Below are 18,446 nucleotides of genomic sequence, written 5' to 3'. Positions count from 1 at the left end.
AAGTCGTCTTTCATAAAAATTTAAAGCCTTTAATTATATGTTAAAAGTAACTTCTAAATGAAAAAAATACTCTATTTGAAATTATAAAAGGAATTCCGTGGCTGAAACTCGAAGGAACGTGCAATTTACAGAACAAAATCTATGCTGCGACCTTGGAACTGCAGATTCAAAATGGCGGCTCTAAGTGGCCGGATGGCCGAGCGGTTAAGGTTAGCAGCCTGCCGCCCTGGGGAATCCGGGATCGAATTCGGGCGGGTCGAAAAATCCCCAGGAATTTTTCGGGAGTGGACCGTCCTGATAAGTCGGTCCCCGTCCCTCACTACCTGGCCGAACCCATAACGGGCTTGCCATAAGAGGCCCTCTTAGTGCCACAGGGCGGAAAGAGTTACGAAAAAAAAAAAAAAATGACGGCTCTATATGAGACATTGGTGTCCTGACCTTATTTTTATGGACCTTGGCTACTACGGGAGTGCTCTGCAGTTTAAGCATTTAGAACCACGATAAAAGAAAAAAGATGGCGGCGCTTGAATACCAACGGTGTCGTGACTGTGGAATCTACGATTTTAAAATTGCGTTTTTGGAGACGAAAGTTAAGAGTCCCAACTGTAAAATTCAACTACAGAATGGATCGTCTTGCCGACAGAGCATTCAAAGTACTCACGAAAAAAATTAGAATGCCGGCTACCGTTCGAAAAGACGTCGAGATGACACGTCACCGCGTGCATTCATGGGCGCTTTCAGCTTCTAAATTTTCATGGTAAAACCACACAGTAAACACCGAAACGAAACTATCTGAGCCATGCAGGACGTCACGTCACTTTCGACCGTAAACTACTACCACCAGCAGCCTTCTTTGCCAGCCGGAATAAAGGAACGCACCCGTTATCATACATTGGCACGAAGACGTGGACCGGAAACGAATCCGGACAAATCGAAAACTTCCGGCAGTTATTCGCGGGCGACGATCCAAAATGTGTCGGTTGCAGTCGCCGCTTGATAAAAGAGCCCGGTTATTGATCGCGGGGCAGAAAGAACAAAAGAAAAACCCTAACTGGACGACGCGCGAAAATTTCCGGTTGGCTGGCCCGGCTTTGATCAAAAATCTCCCGAGCCATAGACCGTCTCTATTATAAAAATAAAAGCGATATTCACATAGTATGATATACGTTGGCGTTTGGGTCCTAATTCCGAAATACCTAAAACCTCAATTCCCAATGAAAAGAGTATTACGAGATAGACAGAAAGCAGAATTGGTAATAGGTGGAGCTCCGGTTATTTATAAACATTCCTTTGATACTGCATTCCGGTTTCCTGTTTTATTGTATTCTTTAGAACACAACGGAAGAGATCCGTCAAGTTATTCCGTCACAGACAGGCCGCGATAAGTTAAATATACGAAGCTTCTTCATTAATAATGAAAGATAAGAATTTAAAAAGAATTAATATTGGTGCTGCGAAAATAGAAAATCGCTTAACTGCAATGATCGAGCGATAACCAGATTTCTTTTATGGACGGCATAGCCTTACAAAATTTCTAGACCTCGATAACTTTCCGAATACGAATGTGGCGAGTGTTTCGAAGACGACAGAAGTATTAAAAACGCTAGCGAAAAATCTGCCGTCAAATTGTTCGATGGTATATTACTACTGCCTCTCCAAACAGCACTTGTGTGAGGTTCCAGAACGGGTCGAAACTAAAATTTAATTTTTACGTGTTAAAAGCGAAATGCTATTGTCAAGTCGGACCAAAGGTCATGTTAGTTATGTATGAGGGAGGAGAGGGAAAAAACTGTAGTTGTTAAAACAAACGCGAAGACGTCTGACGTATACAACAAACAATATACAATAAAGAAAAGGAGTAGGTATATACAAGAGTGGACTCCGTGCGAACTTACATGGTAAGAAAGTTTTCAACACACGACAACTTTGCGCGTGAAGAGAAGAACAGGATGTCTACAAGCGTCCCAAAGCATAGGGAGGTCACTACGCGACATATTTTGCGCGTGGAGCATTTTCAACAGTTGTTGAAATACACGGCTGGTTTGTCGCGTGTTGCAAAGTATGTCCATGGTTGTCCAAAAAGCCAGCCCTCACAATAACATTAGTGATGAGGTGTAACCTGGAAGTATGCCTCTATAAATGATTCCCAAAACGTGGTTAAGTAAACAGTCACAATACAACCCAATGCCAAGCAGAGTGGTGCTGATATTAATTGAAGACATTGCTATGCGTGACATAATTTATTTGTCTCGCTAGGTTTTTGAAAGTCTGGTAGATTTCTTTAGTAAGCCAAATATCAATGGGTCACATGGCCAAGCAATCTCCTGTTCCTCGAGCAGGAGTTGTAGTTGTAGTCTTTCATGATCGAGTATCATACAGTAGAAGATGGGTGGAACCATCTACCATGAAGCAAGTTGGGCACATGTTGCAAGTCCTGCCAGTAAATCTCGCGAGGTAGCTCGCGAATTTGCCATGATTCGTCAAGATTTGTGTCATGCAGTAGTCGGGGGTATACCACTTGTTACTGATTGAAATTCTTCAGGTCTGGGGGCCTATTTGACTGTTTTAAGACCAATGTTGAAGCAATGATAAACACGAATGGATCAAGACAGCACATTTGCACTAGAAAACCTATAATGAGAGAGTGGCCATATAAGGAATGCTTTTCCATTGACAGTTGGTGATCACGTAACCTTAAGCTGCCATTATTCTTCCAAACGTGTTAGCAAGATTCGTTCTGAGTTTTATGCGAGTTGTTTATGATTAATACATATAAACTGTACGGTACATCGCCATTCGAAATATTGTTTATATATTCTTAATATCACTAACCTTTGTTAATTTTAGTTTGCAGACAACGAACGTAGAGACGATAAATAACGTTTATCCACAAAACTTTCGTTCTGATCTTGCTAACACGTTTGAAAGAATAATGGCAGCTTAAGGTTACGTAATCAACTGTCAATAGAAAAGCATTCCTTATATGGCCACTCTCTCATTATAGGCTAATTTGCACTTTATTCTCGTGCCATCTGATCAGTGATGTAGCTAGGGGGTGCGGTAGGTGCGGTCCGCACTGGGCCCCTGGAAAGCGATAGGCTTCGGGTCTTTTTTCTTGTAATTTGGGGCCCATGGGGCCCCAAAATCACAAGAAAAAAGACCCGAAAAGCCCACAAATCTGGTTCCGCACCGGGCCCGGAGAACCGTAGCTACGTCACTGCATACATAAAATTAATTTTTAGGAGGGGGTTATATTAATTACTTTAGTTAATAAATTGTATTTACACCGAATAGACTCAACTGAGTCGTTGACGGAGAATAGTCCATGAATTCTATCTGCTAGATCTTTACAAATAACATTGTTAGAAAGTGTTGGTAGACGCAAATATTCAAGATCCTCACAGTCAAACATATAGTGATTTAAGGTCGCATTTCCTTTCTTACAATACGGACACGTATCTGGTGAGCGTAGATCAATACACAAATGTTTCGCTGTTAAACGGTACTTATTTAGGCGAATCTGTATGAGTTCTTTTTAATAATAAACGGTAACTGTGATAATAATCGTAAAAACACCGATTGTTGTCTAATATTTCTGGATACCATGGATCCTGTCATTTTCTTCTGTCAAAAAAAGTCGTCAAACTCTTGTAAAATTGTATTCGTATAATATTTCAGCATATCTGGGGATGAATCTATCAAGGAAAGTGAGATACCTATTCTATTAAATTTATTCTACTCCCTCCAATTTAGTAAACCAACAATATTTCAGTGATCTGGTCGATGAAAACTTCTTCAAGGCTAAATAAGCCTCACATTCCAAGGATGATGGGTCAGAGATTATGTTACTCAAAAAATTTAAGGTCAATTTAACAAAACGTTTCCGGGAAAAGTCGAGACCCAATTCAGATCTAATTGCATACGATGGGATCGACCTCTCAAGGCCAAAAAGTCGACAAAAGAACATCAGTTCTGTAGAATCAATGTCTTCAAAACAAAAAGGCCCCCAAAAGGGCAGACCGTAAGACCAACTCGAAGTAAATAGAGAAACTGCCTGGCCGACGACTTGCAGTTTCTATATTTACTTCGAGTTGGTCTTACGCGATCTTACACAAAACCAAATGACTGTTCTTAATCCGTCTTAGAATATCTATTACAGCATTTATTTTAGAAAATGCTTTACCTTTCACGCAAAATATGCAATTTTGAAACGAGCCGGTAGCTGAAAAACGAATCCCCAAATATATACCTTCATTAACAATACTCATTGTTCTTCCATTTAAGAAAAACCTGTCAGCCTTTCTCAGCCTTCCACCATGTCTAAAAATCATTATTTTCGACATAAATAAATTAATACGCAAACCCAAAGTAGAAGAATAATTAGGCCTATATATAACCTGTCCAATTTCCTTTGAAGATAGATCGGTGTAGTGGATAATACTACTTCATCGTCAGCAAATTGGAGTATATGTACTGTACGTCGTAATCACCCAGTGAAATGGAATCTTTACTTAGATCATCAAAAACTTGTACCATATCATTAACGTAGCAAATAAACAATATCGGACTTAAGGAATCACCCTGTGGTAGACCTTTTTCTAATGAAAAACCTTTAGTAAACCCAGCACTAGTGGAAATTCTTGCCTTCAATCCTGAAAATAAACATTGAATAATATCAATAAACTTGTCTGAGATGCCAAGCATTTTTAATTTAGATAACAAAATCTTCAAAACAACACTATAAAAGGCTTTTTCGTAATCTATAAAGGCTGCAAGTAAACGTTGTCTTTTCTTTGAAAGTTGTCTACAGATAATGGAGTGAAGAATCAGAATACTGCTCAAAGCGCTCTTCCGAGGTTGGAAAGCGAATTGTACCGGTTGAATCAAATTCCGCTCTTAACCAAATACCCAATCTATTAGACAGAATAAATGTAAAAATTTTCCGAACTACAGGTAACAGCGATATTGGTCGGAAGTTAGCGGGCTCATCTGTTGGACCGTTTTTACGAATAACTTTTATCTTTACCTCCAACCACGATTCTGGAACTTTAGCAGTGTCATAAACCCGGTTAAATAACTTGACCGGGTAAGGAACCAAAGTGGCCCTAGAGTAAACAATTAAAGACAGAGAAACACTGTCCACCCCGGGAGCTGAGCGAATTCGCATCTTTTGAATTGCTGTATTCACCTCGGAATCAGAAATAGGAAGGTCTAAAATAGGAACAACAATAAGAGAAGCCATCGGTAGCGACGGGATCGGAGGTAAATTAGACGTATTTAAACTAAATAACTGTTGATAATAAATAAACCAGCCAAAGAAATCTCTTGATCTGATGTTTTCCTGACCCGACGAAAATGACCAACCCAATACCAAAAGGTCCTAAAGTCCCTAATCCCAGCCAACTGAAAGGCATAATTACAAAAAAAACTTCCTGTTTTTCGCCGTAATAAGTGAACTATATTGTTGTTTCAAATTTTAAAAAGAAGCCAAATCAGCCTGACTATTAGATCTGCGAAACTTGCGCAGGGCAATATTCCTCGCTCGCTTTTGGATGTAGCAAGACCTATCAAACCAAGAGGGACCAGTCCTTCTGTAAGGTTCAGCATCTTCAATTATCATATTTAGACTCCTAGCCATAGAGCATAGCTCGGATATAATTAAACCATAGAAATCATCAACGGACTCAGAATCAAAGTTTAAATTCCGGAAGCTCTGCGATACTGCTTCACCAAAAGATTCTATTTTAGAATCATTCCAAACTAAGCGAGTCTTGATGGGATGAGGCTCATCAACGAAGGAAAATCTGTTTCTGGTCGCCATCTGTAATTCCACTGGAAAATGATCAGAGGATGAGAGAGATCCAACACATAGGGATTCGAACATGTGAACCAGATTCTGAGAAATGACTATAAAGTCTATAACCGAGCTACCCACTTTCTACAGAAAAGTTAATTCACCCGGAAAATCTCCCTTACTACGACCATTAAGAAGGATGAGATCGTGTTCAATCAACCAACGCAGAAGCTATCTCCTGGCCGTATCAACCTTTAAATCTTTTGACCGTCTGACGTTGAAAATATTAGAAGAAGCTACATTCAAATGTGAATCAATTTCCTCACCAATATGGACGTTAAAATCGCCCATTATCACTATACCGTGATAAGACGAAGACCAGGAATTCAAATTAGAAGAAAACAAATCAAGACGTAAGCCTTGCTGCCTTAGCAAACTGGCATATACTATCAACACCAAGATACTCCTAGGTTCGAGAGCCGAGTAACCAATCACCATCAATTCTGGGTAAGTTTCCAATAACTCGAAGTGCCCTCTAGCTTCATCAAAAAAGAACAAAATTCTGCCATGGGGCCTACCCGGGGTGTACTATAGATTACTCCCTATGGAATTTCAGAACTTTGATTATATATTGAAACTCAGGGGACCGAGACGAGTTCAACGGTACCCTACTTTTGGACCGGAGACGAAAAATAAAAAAGTTATCATACTTTTTCACTTACCATACTTTTTTAATGCACTCACGAAGACGGCACCATAGTTGCTAGTACTGCCATCTTGCGGTAAAGTCTGCAAACCGTGACGTCGGACTACGGTCATCTCCCGGAGGGTTAAACAAGCGATACGAGAGCGGAGAGAGCGACGCGACTTCCGATCATCGCGCGATCGCCATTTCGGTTATGGCAGCGAACATGGCGGCCCGACTGACCTCTCGTACGGGCGCCACCACACGCCGCCATGTGCTAAACTAGTGATCGATTCACGGTAGTTCTTGAACGAAGTAAAAGAAGGGGGGAACGTCTACTAAAGGCAATTTTAACGGCAAGCGACGGGACTCCCGATCGCGATAGCGAGGCCGACTTAGCGGAGAGCGACGCGACTCCCTATCATCGCGCGATCGCCGAAAAAGGTATGATAACTTTTTTATTTTTCGTCTCCGGTCCAAAAGTAGGGTATCGTTGAACTCGTCTCGGTCCCCTGAGTTCAAATATATAATCAAAGTCCTGAAATTCCATAGGGAGTAATCTATAGTACACCCCTTACCCGGGCCCAATGGTTTTTCAGCTGCGATCATAAAATACTTCCAGTTAACTGGAAGAAACTTAGCAAGAAAATCGCCCTCTATTGAAACCATCCAGGTCTCAACAAGGGCCAAACAAATTAAATCTGGTCTTTTAATCAAATAATCCAACAATGAGCGCTTGGTGCTAAACCCACAGCAATTCCAAAAAAAAAAAAAAAACGAGGTCGAACAATAGCCCGAACTAGACTGGACCGGACACGGTAAAAGCTGAAAATCTTGCCAAACCTTCACTCTTACGGAAAGAAAAATTCAAAATAAAAAAGAAACAGGAACTTCTATTAATCGATGGCCCGAGATGGAATACGTAAATCTCTTATCGTCAACGCACAATGCATCATCTCGCAAAAAAAAAAACACGACGACCAGCTTCCCAGTAGTCTTTTAAAAAGTTAACAGGTTTTTACGGCGAACACGCGAATTAAATGAAAGATCCGTCGCCAACCTAAACTTCACCGGTCTTTCCTGATCTTCTTGTTGAATTTTTGCAATAAATAGTTACATTTCCAGGACGATAACTGGATACAATAGAATTCCCGAGCTTTACCCCGCAGACAGGAAATACCAACAATATTATGCTCCGATAGATCAGCCGCATCCAATTCCTTAGATAATAGATTAACAATGTGATCCTTCATGTCTAACTCGTGCGGAATATTATAATTAAACATCATTAAATTACGATAGACAAGTTAATGCTTCTGTTGGAAGCATTAACTTGTCTATCGTAAGCAAAGGAGTGTAACTCACCAATGCCGTCCAAAGGAAATTGTTGTTGCTGTTCCACTTTGTCTAGTCGCGAACACATTTTAGAAAAATCAGTTTCCAGTTTCCTTACCAGGGACAAGGTTGACTGGTTAGCCATTTCCGAATTGGCGAGCCTATCTTCGATACACTTCAATTGCACCATTACTGCGCTCAAAGTAGTCTCCAAATATTGCCGTAAGGATGACATTTCTTCTAAATCCGAGTCCGGAGAAGATTGTCTCTTAAAGTAATGTTTTAATTTTGGATATTTTGCACCGGGATCGCTCGGAGAACGGTGATGTTTAGTTCCCTTCCGTTCTTCTTGGGTGTAGTTTGGCATTCCCGGAGGAGTATGTGTGAACATTTCCAAAAAAATAAGTAAAACCGATAACAACACAGAATGTCACAAAAGAAAGGATGCACCAACTTAAGTGGCAAATTAAGTAAAAAACTCAAAAGTTAACTATAAAATAGTGTTAACAATTTCTCTAGCAAAACGTCACCAGCAACGACGGTTACTCAACAGCGCCCGTTATACACATTTAAAGCCTGCTACCAAGTAATAAAGATTATAACTTTTAACTGGATTTCAGAATTTGGATAGGGAAAGGGATAATGATATCAGGTTTGCTGCCACATAAATATTAATAATACAGTCCATAACGTCAAGGTTTTGCACACTGACAATGTGAGCTGATTGATGAAATTTTATTGCAGAAACTTTTGATAATCTGGACATTCTTGGATTTTTGAAAGACAGATCTGTAGTTAGGTGAAATTTATATTGAAATAATCAATTACCGTATTTATTCTATATTTGATCATTCTTACAAACTTTAAATGCAATTAAAATGTAATGTTTTAAATTTAAATAATACAAGCGCAATATTTGCAATTTCATAAATACTGTTTTCCTTTGTTTGCTTTTAAATTTTGCGGCAGTATAGGAGTACAGAAGCATGTTTACGTCTTAAGTGGTCTACTAAATTAGAAATGTTATTGCAATAGTTTAATTGTTTTTTAAAATAAATATTACACTTCGAAGAAAATCGAGACCCTTTTTCGCAATAATTCCATTTTTTCTGTGCGTTTTGAACTATTCTCTATAGTTAAAAATATTAAGCTTTTACAGTGTTATGAATTATAAATACCGATATATTTAACGAAAATGTAAAAAAGTTACCTTTATATTAAAAGCAAAGAATATTGGCCAGTATTGCTAAAAAGAACTTTTTAAAATGTACTGTTACTTTTAATATAGTTAAAGATATAAAATATTTTTTACGTTAATAATAATGTTTTTGACATAAAAAAACCAGTAAAACTTAACATGAACAGCCATAAAATTGTAACTGTGATTTAGATGACGCTTTAAGTAATTTCTGAAATTTCCGTATTCATTTAATTAATTAAAATCATATAAGAACATGCATTGTAATATAATAAAAATTTACAAATTTAAAGTTTTGTGATACTACTGTATTTTTCTTCTACCCATGAGTGGGCTACTCACAAACCAGAGGCGTCCCAATGGGTAATCGGTATCCCGAGACATATGTGAATTAGTTGTAAGACAACTGGAGAGCGGGACCCTTCCAAGCTTCCTACAAGACATCATCCTATACAAAAGATATGTGAATGATGATGATATTTTTTGGAAAACAACACCCAATCTCACCCGATCTATCGACACAATGAATGATAATCCTTTTGGACTACACTTGGAAGCAGAGCAACACAGCCAAACTAGGGTCCATTTCTTAGACATCACAATTGAGGGATCTAACGTCATCACATCAGTCTATTGTAAACCATCAGCAGTATCCACCCAGTGGTGATATTCGAAATATTTAACAAGGGGTTCGCTAGCAGAAAATTTTTCCCTGACAATCACCGACAAACGAAATGGAAGTTTTGGCTAGAAATAAATACAATACATTTTCTTGCAACTATATATCTAACAATCAGTGGCGTATTTAGAACGTAACGAGCCATGGGAGAAGGCCAGGTAACAATAGTATTTTAGAGCTGTCGACCTTTTTTTTTTCGAGGTAGAGAAATTCTTTACCGCAATCTGGCGCTTCTAGAAATAGGCACATGTATGTCATCGTCTCTCGAGATACATTATACTTTTTCTTTCGCTGTCCATAGCCCGACACGTGTTCCACAGCCATCTTGTATTGTCTCGCGCGCGTAGCATTCCGGGATCTCTCTTATGACTGGATCTACTTTCAAGAACACTCTTGAATCGATCGCGATTAAACCTCGATTGAAACGGTCGAGAGAGATCGCACCGAGACATACTCCCTGACCTTGCTCACAATCTAGATTGAAATGCTCAGTGCAAACGGGGTATAAGGCCCTAGTTTAGTAGTATTACAGAGTATAATACGCATATTTTAATATATTTTCTTAAAAAAACAAACCCACTGAGAAATGTTCCGTGTGTTTAACAAGGTTTGGGAAACTGAAAATTTTAACAACGGGTTCGGCCGAACCTGTGCGAACCCGCCGAATATCACCACTGTATCCACCTACATACCAACTGGCTCCTGTGACCCCATTCGGTACAAGACACTGCTGCATTTCGGGCTTTAGTTAGAAGGGCATACTCACATTTATCTACGCAAATAGCACTCAATGAAGAGTTAAACTGCATAGATGGGACAGCCAAAACACATGGGTACTACAATCTAATACAAAGAATCTCTGAATGCCACAAACGGGCAATGGAGACCTCCAATATTCAGACGGTAAATCAGAGCGATAAGCAGAGGGTGGAGAAGGAGAGGATACCTATCACTTACAACCCCTTCTTGGATCTGTATATGCTGGCATCGCAAAGGAATGTAGTGTCAACATTGTATATAGCAAATGCCCCACTACTTTCAATTTATTACGCAATGGAAAAGATCCCTCTAACCCAAACAAAATGCCAGGCATCTATAGGGTCCCTATCAGGGACAACAGGTTTAATAGATATGGTGTATATAGGATCAACCAAATGGTAAGTGGAAGTCAGGATAAAAGAACATAAGTCGGATATACAACACAACACAGATGTATGCACAGTACCACGTCACTCTCTCTCCACATATGCCAGGGATTCTGATATTGTACCAGACTTCACAGGAGCAAAACTAATAGTCACCACCCCACAACTTGACCACCTCAAATGGTTGGAAGCAATTGAAATTTTTAAAGCATACAAGACATCCTCCTACCTTAATTCAAGGGACAAAATATGTCTTTCATTGGCCTGGCAGTCTATAATAAAAAAATAAAAGTTAACGTTATAGAATTATTTACGGATGCCGCAGGAACACAAACATAAGTTATGATTACAGCGGACCCTTGTTATAGCGCGGACGATGTTCGCAACGCGATAAGCTCAAACACGTTTATACAGGTCGGTGCGGCATTACTGAGTAGCGCATTTTATTGTCACTGCGTATTGAGTAATTGTGTATGTATTGAGTTCCTGCATGTATTTTGAAGTGTTTAATTATTGTATGCATGATGAGTAAAAGAAAAGCTTGACATTATTGCTAAAGTAAAGAGCGGAGTTTCGAAAGCAAACATAAGAAGAGAACATGGCATATCTGAAGGAACTGTAAGGGGTTGGATGGCAGAGGAGACAAAACTGAAATCATTTGTTGATAAGCTTGACCAAGATACTGGGCTTACTCGAAAAAAGACAAGACTTTGAAAAAATCAAAATGTTGACGATTGCCTCTATGCATGGTTTGTGCAAAAAAGAAGTGAAGGTATTCCCGTATCTGGAACTGCTTTAAAGTTGCAGGCTGAAAAATTCCATGTAAGCTTAAAAGCAGGAGATTTTAAGGCTTCTGACAGTTGGTTGTGGCATTGGCAAAAACAACATGGCATCTTCCAAATTTCCATTTATGGTGAAGCAAAGTCTAGTGATATTGAAGGAGCTGCAGAATTTTCCAAACAGTTCACAATTTCCATTAAGAAAGAAGGGTATACTGATGCACAAGTTTATAACTGTGATGAGACTGCATTATATTACAGAATGTTGCCAAGTAAAACCTTAGATCTAAAAAGTAACCCACAAAAGGCAGGATTAAAACTAAGCAAGGAAAGGATAACAGCTTTATTTTGTGTAAATAAAGCTGATAATCACAAGTTGATGCCACTCATAAGTAAAAGTCAAAACCCATGATGTTTCAAGTCAATCAATATAAAATCTCTGCCAACTGTTTATAAAAACAGCACAAATGCTTGGATGACTTCTAACATATTTCATGACTGGTTTCACAATTCCTTTGTTCTGTCTGTGCAAAAATTTCTGAGAGGATTGACTCTAGATCCAAAAGCTTTGCTTCTCTTAGATAACTGCCCAGCTCATCCACTGGCTGATAACCTCGTGTCTAACAATGGTAAAATAAAAGTAATGTATCTTCCAAAAAATACTACTACTCTTATACAACCTTTAGATCAAGGCATTATTAGTGCTTTCAAAACAAATTACCGAAGAGAAATGATGAAGTCATTATTAGCATCAGACATTGACGTCAACATATTTTTTTAAAAAAATGGATCTCAAAGACGTGTCCTACAGTATTGGACTTGCCTGGCAGGCAATCACATCAGAGACAATTAGAAACTGTTGGAAAAAATTAAATGAATCTAATAATCAAGTTGATCTCGACCAAACCACAACACATTCAAATTCAGCTTGAGATAATATCTTCACTGAGGCTGAAATTTGTTGTATCTGAGAAATATTGAATGAGCCAGAAATAACTAATGATTCTTTGACTGATTGGTTAGATGTGGAAGCTAGACAAGATATTTGTCAGAATATGACTGATGAAATGACTATCGAATCCATTTGCGGTGATGAAGATTGTCAAGAAGAAACAGATGATGATGATGATGAAAGTGCCAGTGGGATAGCTGATATAACGCCACCAACCAAAGAAGCAATAACAGCCATGGAAACTGTTATAAAATGGGCTGAATCACAAGAAAATATTAAGAGTGTCAGATTGTTGAATTAGCATCTTTCAAAAGAAAAATGATACAGAAGTTATCAAAACACAAACAAACAAAACTTACTCACCTTTTAAAGTGATGTTTTGTAATTGAAATGATGTCGAATACATAGATTTTAGTCAAGTTATAGATAGTGTTTGTTTTTACATACAGTACTGTGTTTTCAATCGTATCTTATGTACATAAATAAAATAATACATATACTGTATGTACTGTACTTATTAAGATGTATAACTATGTTGTGTGAATTTTAATAAAAACACTTAATAAATTGTTTTTTTTATTAAAATACATATGTATGTAGTCAATGGGATGTTTCAGTATATAGCTCAAATTGTTCTGAGTAAATTTATTGCATTGCCACCGCGCCGCTCGGTATAATGCGGTTCACCTTATAACGCGGGTGTTGTTTCCCGCCCGACATGTGCATTACATCAGGGTCCACTGTATACGATCTCAAACATTGTGCATTTTTATTTAAAAATTTCTGAATTGTGATTTAAAATCCATTTTTGCACATGAATTGTTAATTTAGAACATTTGTAAACACAGCATGTGAACGGGTACACTAAGTAAACTGGACGTTCGAAATTTACATTGTTCGATTAGTTCAAAAAATTTGTATTCGTATTCGTTTTACAAGATCCAGCTTGTTTTTTCTTGAGGTAGATCCCCGAAGCAGTTAAGAAAACGTTTGAATTCTAATTGTGAATCGTATTATGCAGTGGTTATAGGTTAAAGTAAGTTAATTATTGTGTTATACATACGGCTTTGTGGTCTTGATTTATAACACCAATCAATCAATACACTCACGCATTGAAAAAATCATTTGCTTCTTGAAGTGACTCACATGCTTCTTAGTGCTAATTTTTTGTGTAGCATACTAGCGATGAAAAAAAATAATAAAACATAAAAGGTTAAGATATTTTTTTACAAATGCAAAGTCAGTCAAGTATTGCATGACATTTTCTAACTCTTTGTTGAACAGCAGCAAAAACTACAAAGCTCAGTATATATTATAGAGTACAGCTCTCTAAACAATGAATATATTCATTTAATAGGTTTGTATTTTTTGGTTACAGCAACGCAGCACAGGGACATCCTGCTGAGGGGGGTTACCTCCTGGGAGGACTTTTATGGAAAACTGGTCCCCATTTAGATGTTACTAATGTAAAGAAAACATGAAAAATTTCACATGGCCTGCTCGATGGCAAAGCACAATCCCAGGACCAGCTATCAGTGTTGGGGGGAGTCTTATCCATTTGATCACTGGTGGACCTTAAATTAACAACAGCCAGTCAATATACCAGTATACAGTACTATGTAAAGAAATGGCTATTTTATTACGTAAAAGTACATTTCAATAGACAAACTTTAATAGAAATATATACATGATGTCAAACATCGCAACAAAAATGACACAAAAAAGATACAAAGCAGATTAGGAATTTAACAAGTTCTAATTTTTATTTTTTTGGTTTCATTTTAATCCATCTTTGTGATTTGATTCAAGTTTTAATTATTTTGTTTTGTTAAATCTACTTGACTTTTATTACTCTCATACATTTCCATTATGTCAATATGACCACAGTATCACACATCAGATTACAATTAACACTGGCATCCAGTTAACAGAAAAGCACCTTTATTTTAACTAGTTTCATGTACGAGTATTTATTTTTATGTTAAATATTAACCAATTTGTATATTAAACCTTTGCACATTTGATGTGTAATAAAATTCAAATCGTTAGACTTTGTATTTTTAAAATTGTTTTCTGTTCTAGCATAAGAACCTGATGAGAATCTTCAAATAAGATCTAAAATGTTAGTTTGGTTATTACATTTGTTTTTGTTACTGGATTAAGGTGCATTTTATGTGATTTAATGTGATTTTATGTATTTAATGTGATTTTGAATCTGACAACATCGGGACATTCATATTCAGTTAATTATAGTAGTAATTATAGTATCCAGTTTTTTGAAATAATTATAATGTAATAAACACAATGTGTTATGAAGTAGAACCATCTGAAGGAAGGAAGAAAAACAAATATTGGTTACTATGTTAATAATATGCTTTCATCTCAAACTTAGACTAGTTATCTTTTTTACACTTATACCATAGTCAAAGGCCTAGTACTACCTGCAAAAAAAATATACTAATCAATTTTTTAAGCTTAGATTTATTTCCAGTTACCAGACTAAAATAAAACAAAACTCAGTTACTTTCTAAATAGATCTCTGGGAGTCATTACGTTTAAAGAGAATTACTGTAAACTTCTCAGCTTTTAAGATACAAGTTCTAATATAAATGTATAATATCTATTTAAAGAATATAAACTCTTTAAACTCTTCACAGACTGCTTTGCATAACAAATAATAAATGTTTGAATTAGCAATAAAAATGGCTGCAGAATAAAAAGGTTTTTTGTGTAGTTTATTAAAGAATATAAATAAGAGAGATCTATGGACAAGGGATACAGGATGTTTTGAAAGGTCTCGCCAAACTAACTGCATGTTCTACAGGTCATTAAATGAAAAACTCCCCTATAAACTTAAGGACTCCAGAAATGGATTGGGATGTGATTTTGAATCTGACAACATCGGGATCACCAGGCCCACTTTAACTAATGTCAGATAGTAATATTCCAAAAGAACTGGATGAAGAGGTAATAAAATAAAACAAACCAGAAAGCAATATTTATTCAAATGTAGTTGATTATACAAAGTATTCACATTTGAATATTATAATACTTGAAAATTTCAACAAACGATACTTTTACATATAGAAGTTCTAATGCTACCAGCCCATTTTGGCACGGGCCCTTCTGGCATTTGCCAGAACTACCCTATGGCTAGTCCGTCCCTAGTCCTATAAGTTACAGCAGTATGAAAAGTTGTGTACAGTTATTGCATTTCACATGTATTCCCATTGGCTTAGCAATAAATTGGAAATGATGGACATTCATTTTACGTAGAGTAAGGATTTATCATATTAAACAATGCTTAAAATGTTACTCGAAAACATATCAAAACCGTAACTCGTTATTAATTTGAACGATGTAAAATTTTTAAATTATGGCTAATCTTAACACTTCTACAATTTTGAAAGGAAGAATTCTCAGACCTGTGTTTACATGGAATTTTTTCATTTTTATAACCCACAGAACAAACTACTAAAGTTTGCCGAGACCTTTCAAAAACACTAAATATGTGACTGATGGTTTTTGGGACTGTTATAACAGATGAGTAAGTCTATAGTATATAAAGGATTTTTCATGTTTTTGAAAGATGCTGTTGATAAGTTCGGCCAAAAGAACTGTTGGATGAGGTCATAATTATGAATTAAAACTAGCAGATAGCCTAAACCTGCTTTCAAATTGACTTTGCAATAAAATTATCTCAAGTTGTCTATACAAAATTACTGCAGTGTTTTTGTTACTGGTCAACTCTGATCTTAATTTATTAATGAACTTATTTCTATCTTAAAATTTATAAAAAAAAAACTACTCATAAGAGTTTCTTTTGCGTTCCTCTATTATTTTTAGATATCTATCCAAATTAAATTCATTGAAAATTTAAAGACAAATGCAATTAAAATTTTAAACAAATATTATTTTATATATTTTTATTATAGATTTACAATAATGTGTGTTTCGATTTGGGAAACAACACACGCATTCTATATGCAATAATTTTATACATTTGACACGAGCAATGCTAATTATCAATTACTCATTTATCAGGCTGTTTTACATCTAGTAATATAAATATTGCTTTGAGGATTATTATTAAATAAAAACTTTAAAAAAATACTACATTTCATCTAAAATCTGTTATCAAAGATCCTGATAAATAACTTTCTATTAACTACCTGTACAGACTATTATATTTTCTATCCCTGCCTTTTTAAATCACAGATGTGAGAAAACTGATAATATCTAGTAATAAGTTATGGAAAATGTTCAACTTCTTTGTGCAAAATATCTGAAACTTTATAAATTAGCAAATCTTCTACAATGGCTTTATAGAGAAAGTTTTCTTCTTTTCCTAAATAAAACTTACGTATATCTTCCTAATACCATCGCACGAAGTAATGGTCCAACCTGAAAAATAAATTCTTTGTATTTTCAAATAAATTTTTTCTTAATTTAAAATAATCTTTTAGCTTTTAAATATAAAATATTTCTTCAATAAGATGCATTATGAAGTTTTTAATGAGAATAAAATAAATTTTTAAAAATTTTTCCCAAGTTTTGTTAAATAACAAGATCATATTGTTTTTCTAACACCATACATTAATTGCTGAACTATCTATTTACATACTCTCTAAGGTATACTAGAACTTTTCTTTTAATGTTGTCTGAAAAAGCACACTTTAAAGATTAAAAAGAAGTTCAAATTTGATGTTCTCACCAGCAAAACTCATTTCTGCTAATGTAACCATTTGGCATATTGCCAAAAACACTTAGACAATATATTATCATTATGTAGATGAATACTTACTTACAACTGTTGACCATTCTCTTGGACTATGAATGTAAGTTGCATCTCTGTTTTGGACAGGTAAAAAAAAAAACGTGCAAGTGTGCTTCTTAAATGGAGAAAATGTTAAATAATTTATATATTTTACAATATAAAAAATATGTAGAAAACTAAATTAATCAAGCTTCGACACAAAAACCTTTGTAATGCAGCCTTTTTAATTTGATTTTCTAATGTTTTCAGCCATTTTGAAACGCCTTCGTCAGGAATATAATAATTGAATGATTCTTATTTTTAAACTGATATAAACTCGAACTAGAGCAAGAGAATGACAAAAGTATGCATTTTCTAGACATAGCAATAAAAATAAAGAAAGGAGGGGAAATCGCAACAAAAGTTTACAGAAGACGACGTATAACCTGCTGTTTATATCATGCAACCCCCACGACTCGGTATGTTGTAAAATAGCAATGTTCTGCGTACTTATAAAGAGTGTATACACACTGCAGCAAACCACAAGATAGAATTAAAGAATTAGATCACATCAAAGAACTAGCTAGACAGTGTGGTATCTACCAGAATATGATAAAAGCCATTATTAACAAAATAAGAATAGGCGATAAAGAAAGTAATGACGAGAAAGAATAAAAGAATACACAGTAATGGAATACATGGCACCTTTAAGCAATATTTACAAAGAAATAGGAGCAGAAACAAACAAAACAATAATCTTTAAAAGGAATCCCACAGTATACCAAATGCTATGCACAGACAAGGAAGACAGACCAGAGCTTGATTCCATAAATATATAGAATACCAGTCCCTTCTTTTTGTCACCTTTTGTCCAGTACAGGACAAAAGGTCACAAAAAGAACTATACTACATCGAAGCCACAGGGAGATTATTAAAAGAAAGGTTAAAAGAGCATAAAAGGAATGTGCAGAAGGAGCAGCCAGTCACTGCACTAGCAACATATGTTATAGCAGATCCGACAGAAGTAACGGGTGGATTGGGAAAGAGCTAAAATAATACAAAATATCCAGGATAAGAGACACTTGAAATATGCAGAAGCATGGCACACACATAAGACAAACCA

The 18,446-nt window shown here is 36.1% G+C and overlaps 2 protein-coding genes across 2 annotated transcripts in view; one reads left to right on the top strand and one right to left on the bottom strand.

The window, feature by feature from the left end:
- Positions 1-11,553: 11,553 nt before the first annotated feature.
- LOC136979320 (tigger transposable element-derived protein 7-like) lies at positions 11,554-12,516 on the top strand (the record flags this gene model as incomplete). The annotated part of the gene is made up of 2 exons (XM_067275265.1): positions 11,554-12,013; positions 12,173-12,516. Coding segments are annotated over 2 exons (684 nt in total), but the record flags the coding sequence as incomplete, so codon positions are not given.
- A 3,943-nt stretch (positions 12,517-16,459) lies between these two features.
- The window catches only part of LOC136979293 (hypoxia-inducible factor 1-alpha inhibitor-like), a 73,200-nt gene continuing 71,213 nt past the window's right edge, over positions 16,460-18,446 (bottom strand). Inside the window, exon 7 of the mRNA XM_067275235.1 lies at positions 16,460-16,971. Coding sequence (XP_067131336.1) covers positions 16,927-16,971 — 45 coding nt within the window. The 3' untranslated portion in view covers positions 16,460-16,926. The remainder of the gene's footprint in view (positions 16,972-18,446) is intronic.

This window comes from Centruroides vittatus, unplaced genomic scaffold (assembly GCF_030686945.1).
Source record: "Centruroides vittatus isolate TY-2023 unplaced genomic scaffold, ASM3068694v2 contig_602, whole genome shotgun sequence".
In the NCBI taxonomy this organism is placed as follows: domain Eukaryota; kingdom Metazoa; phylum Arthropoda; class Arachnida; order Scorpiones; family Buthidae; genus Centruroides; species Centruroides vittatus.
This window is presented reverse-complemented; position numbering and strand designations above follow the sequence as displayed.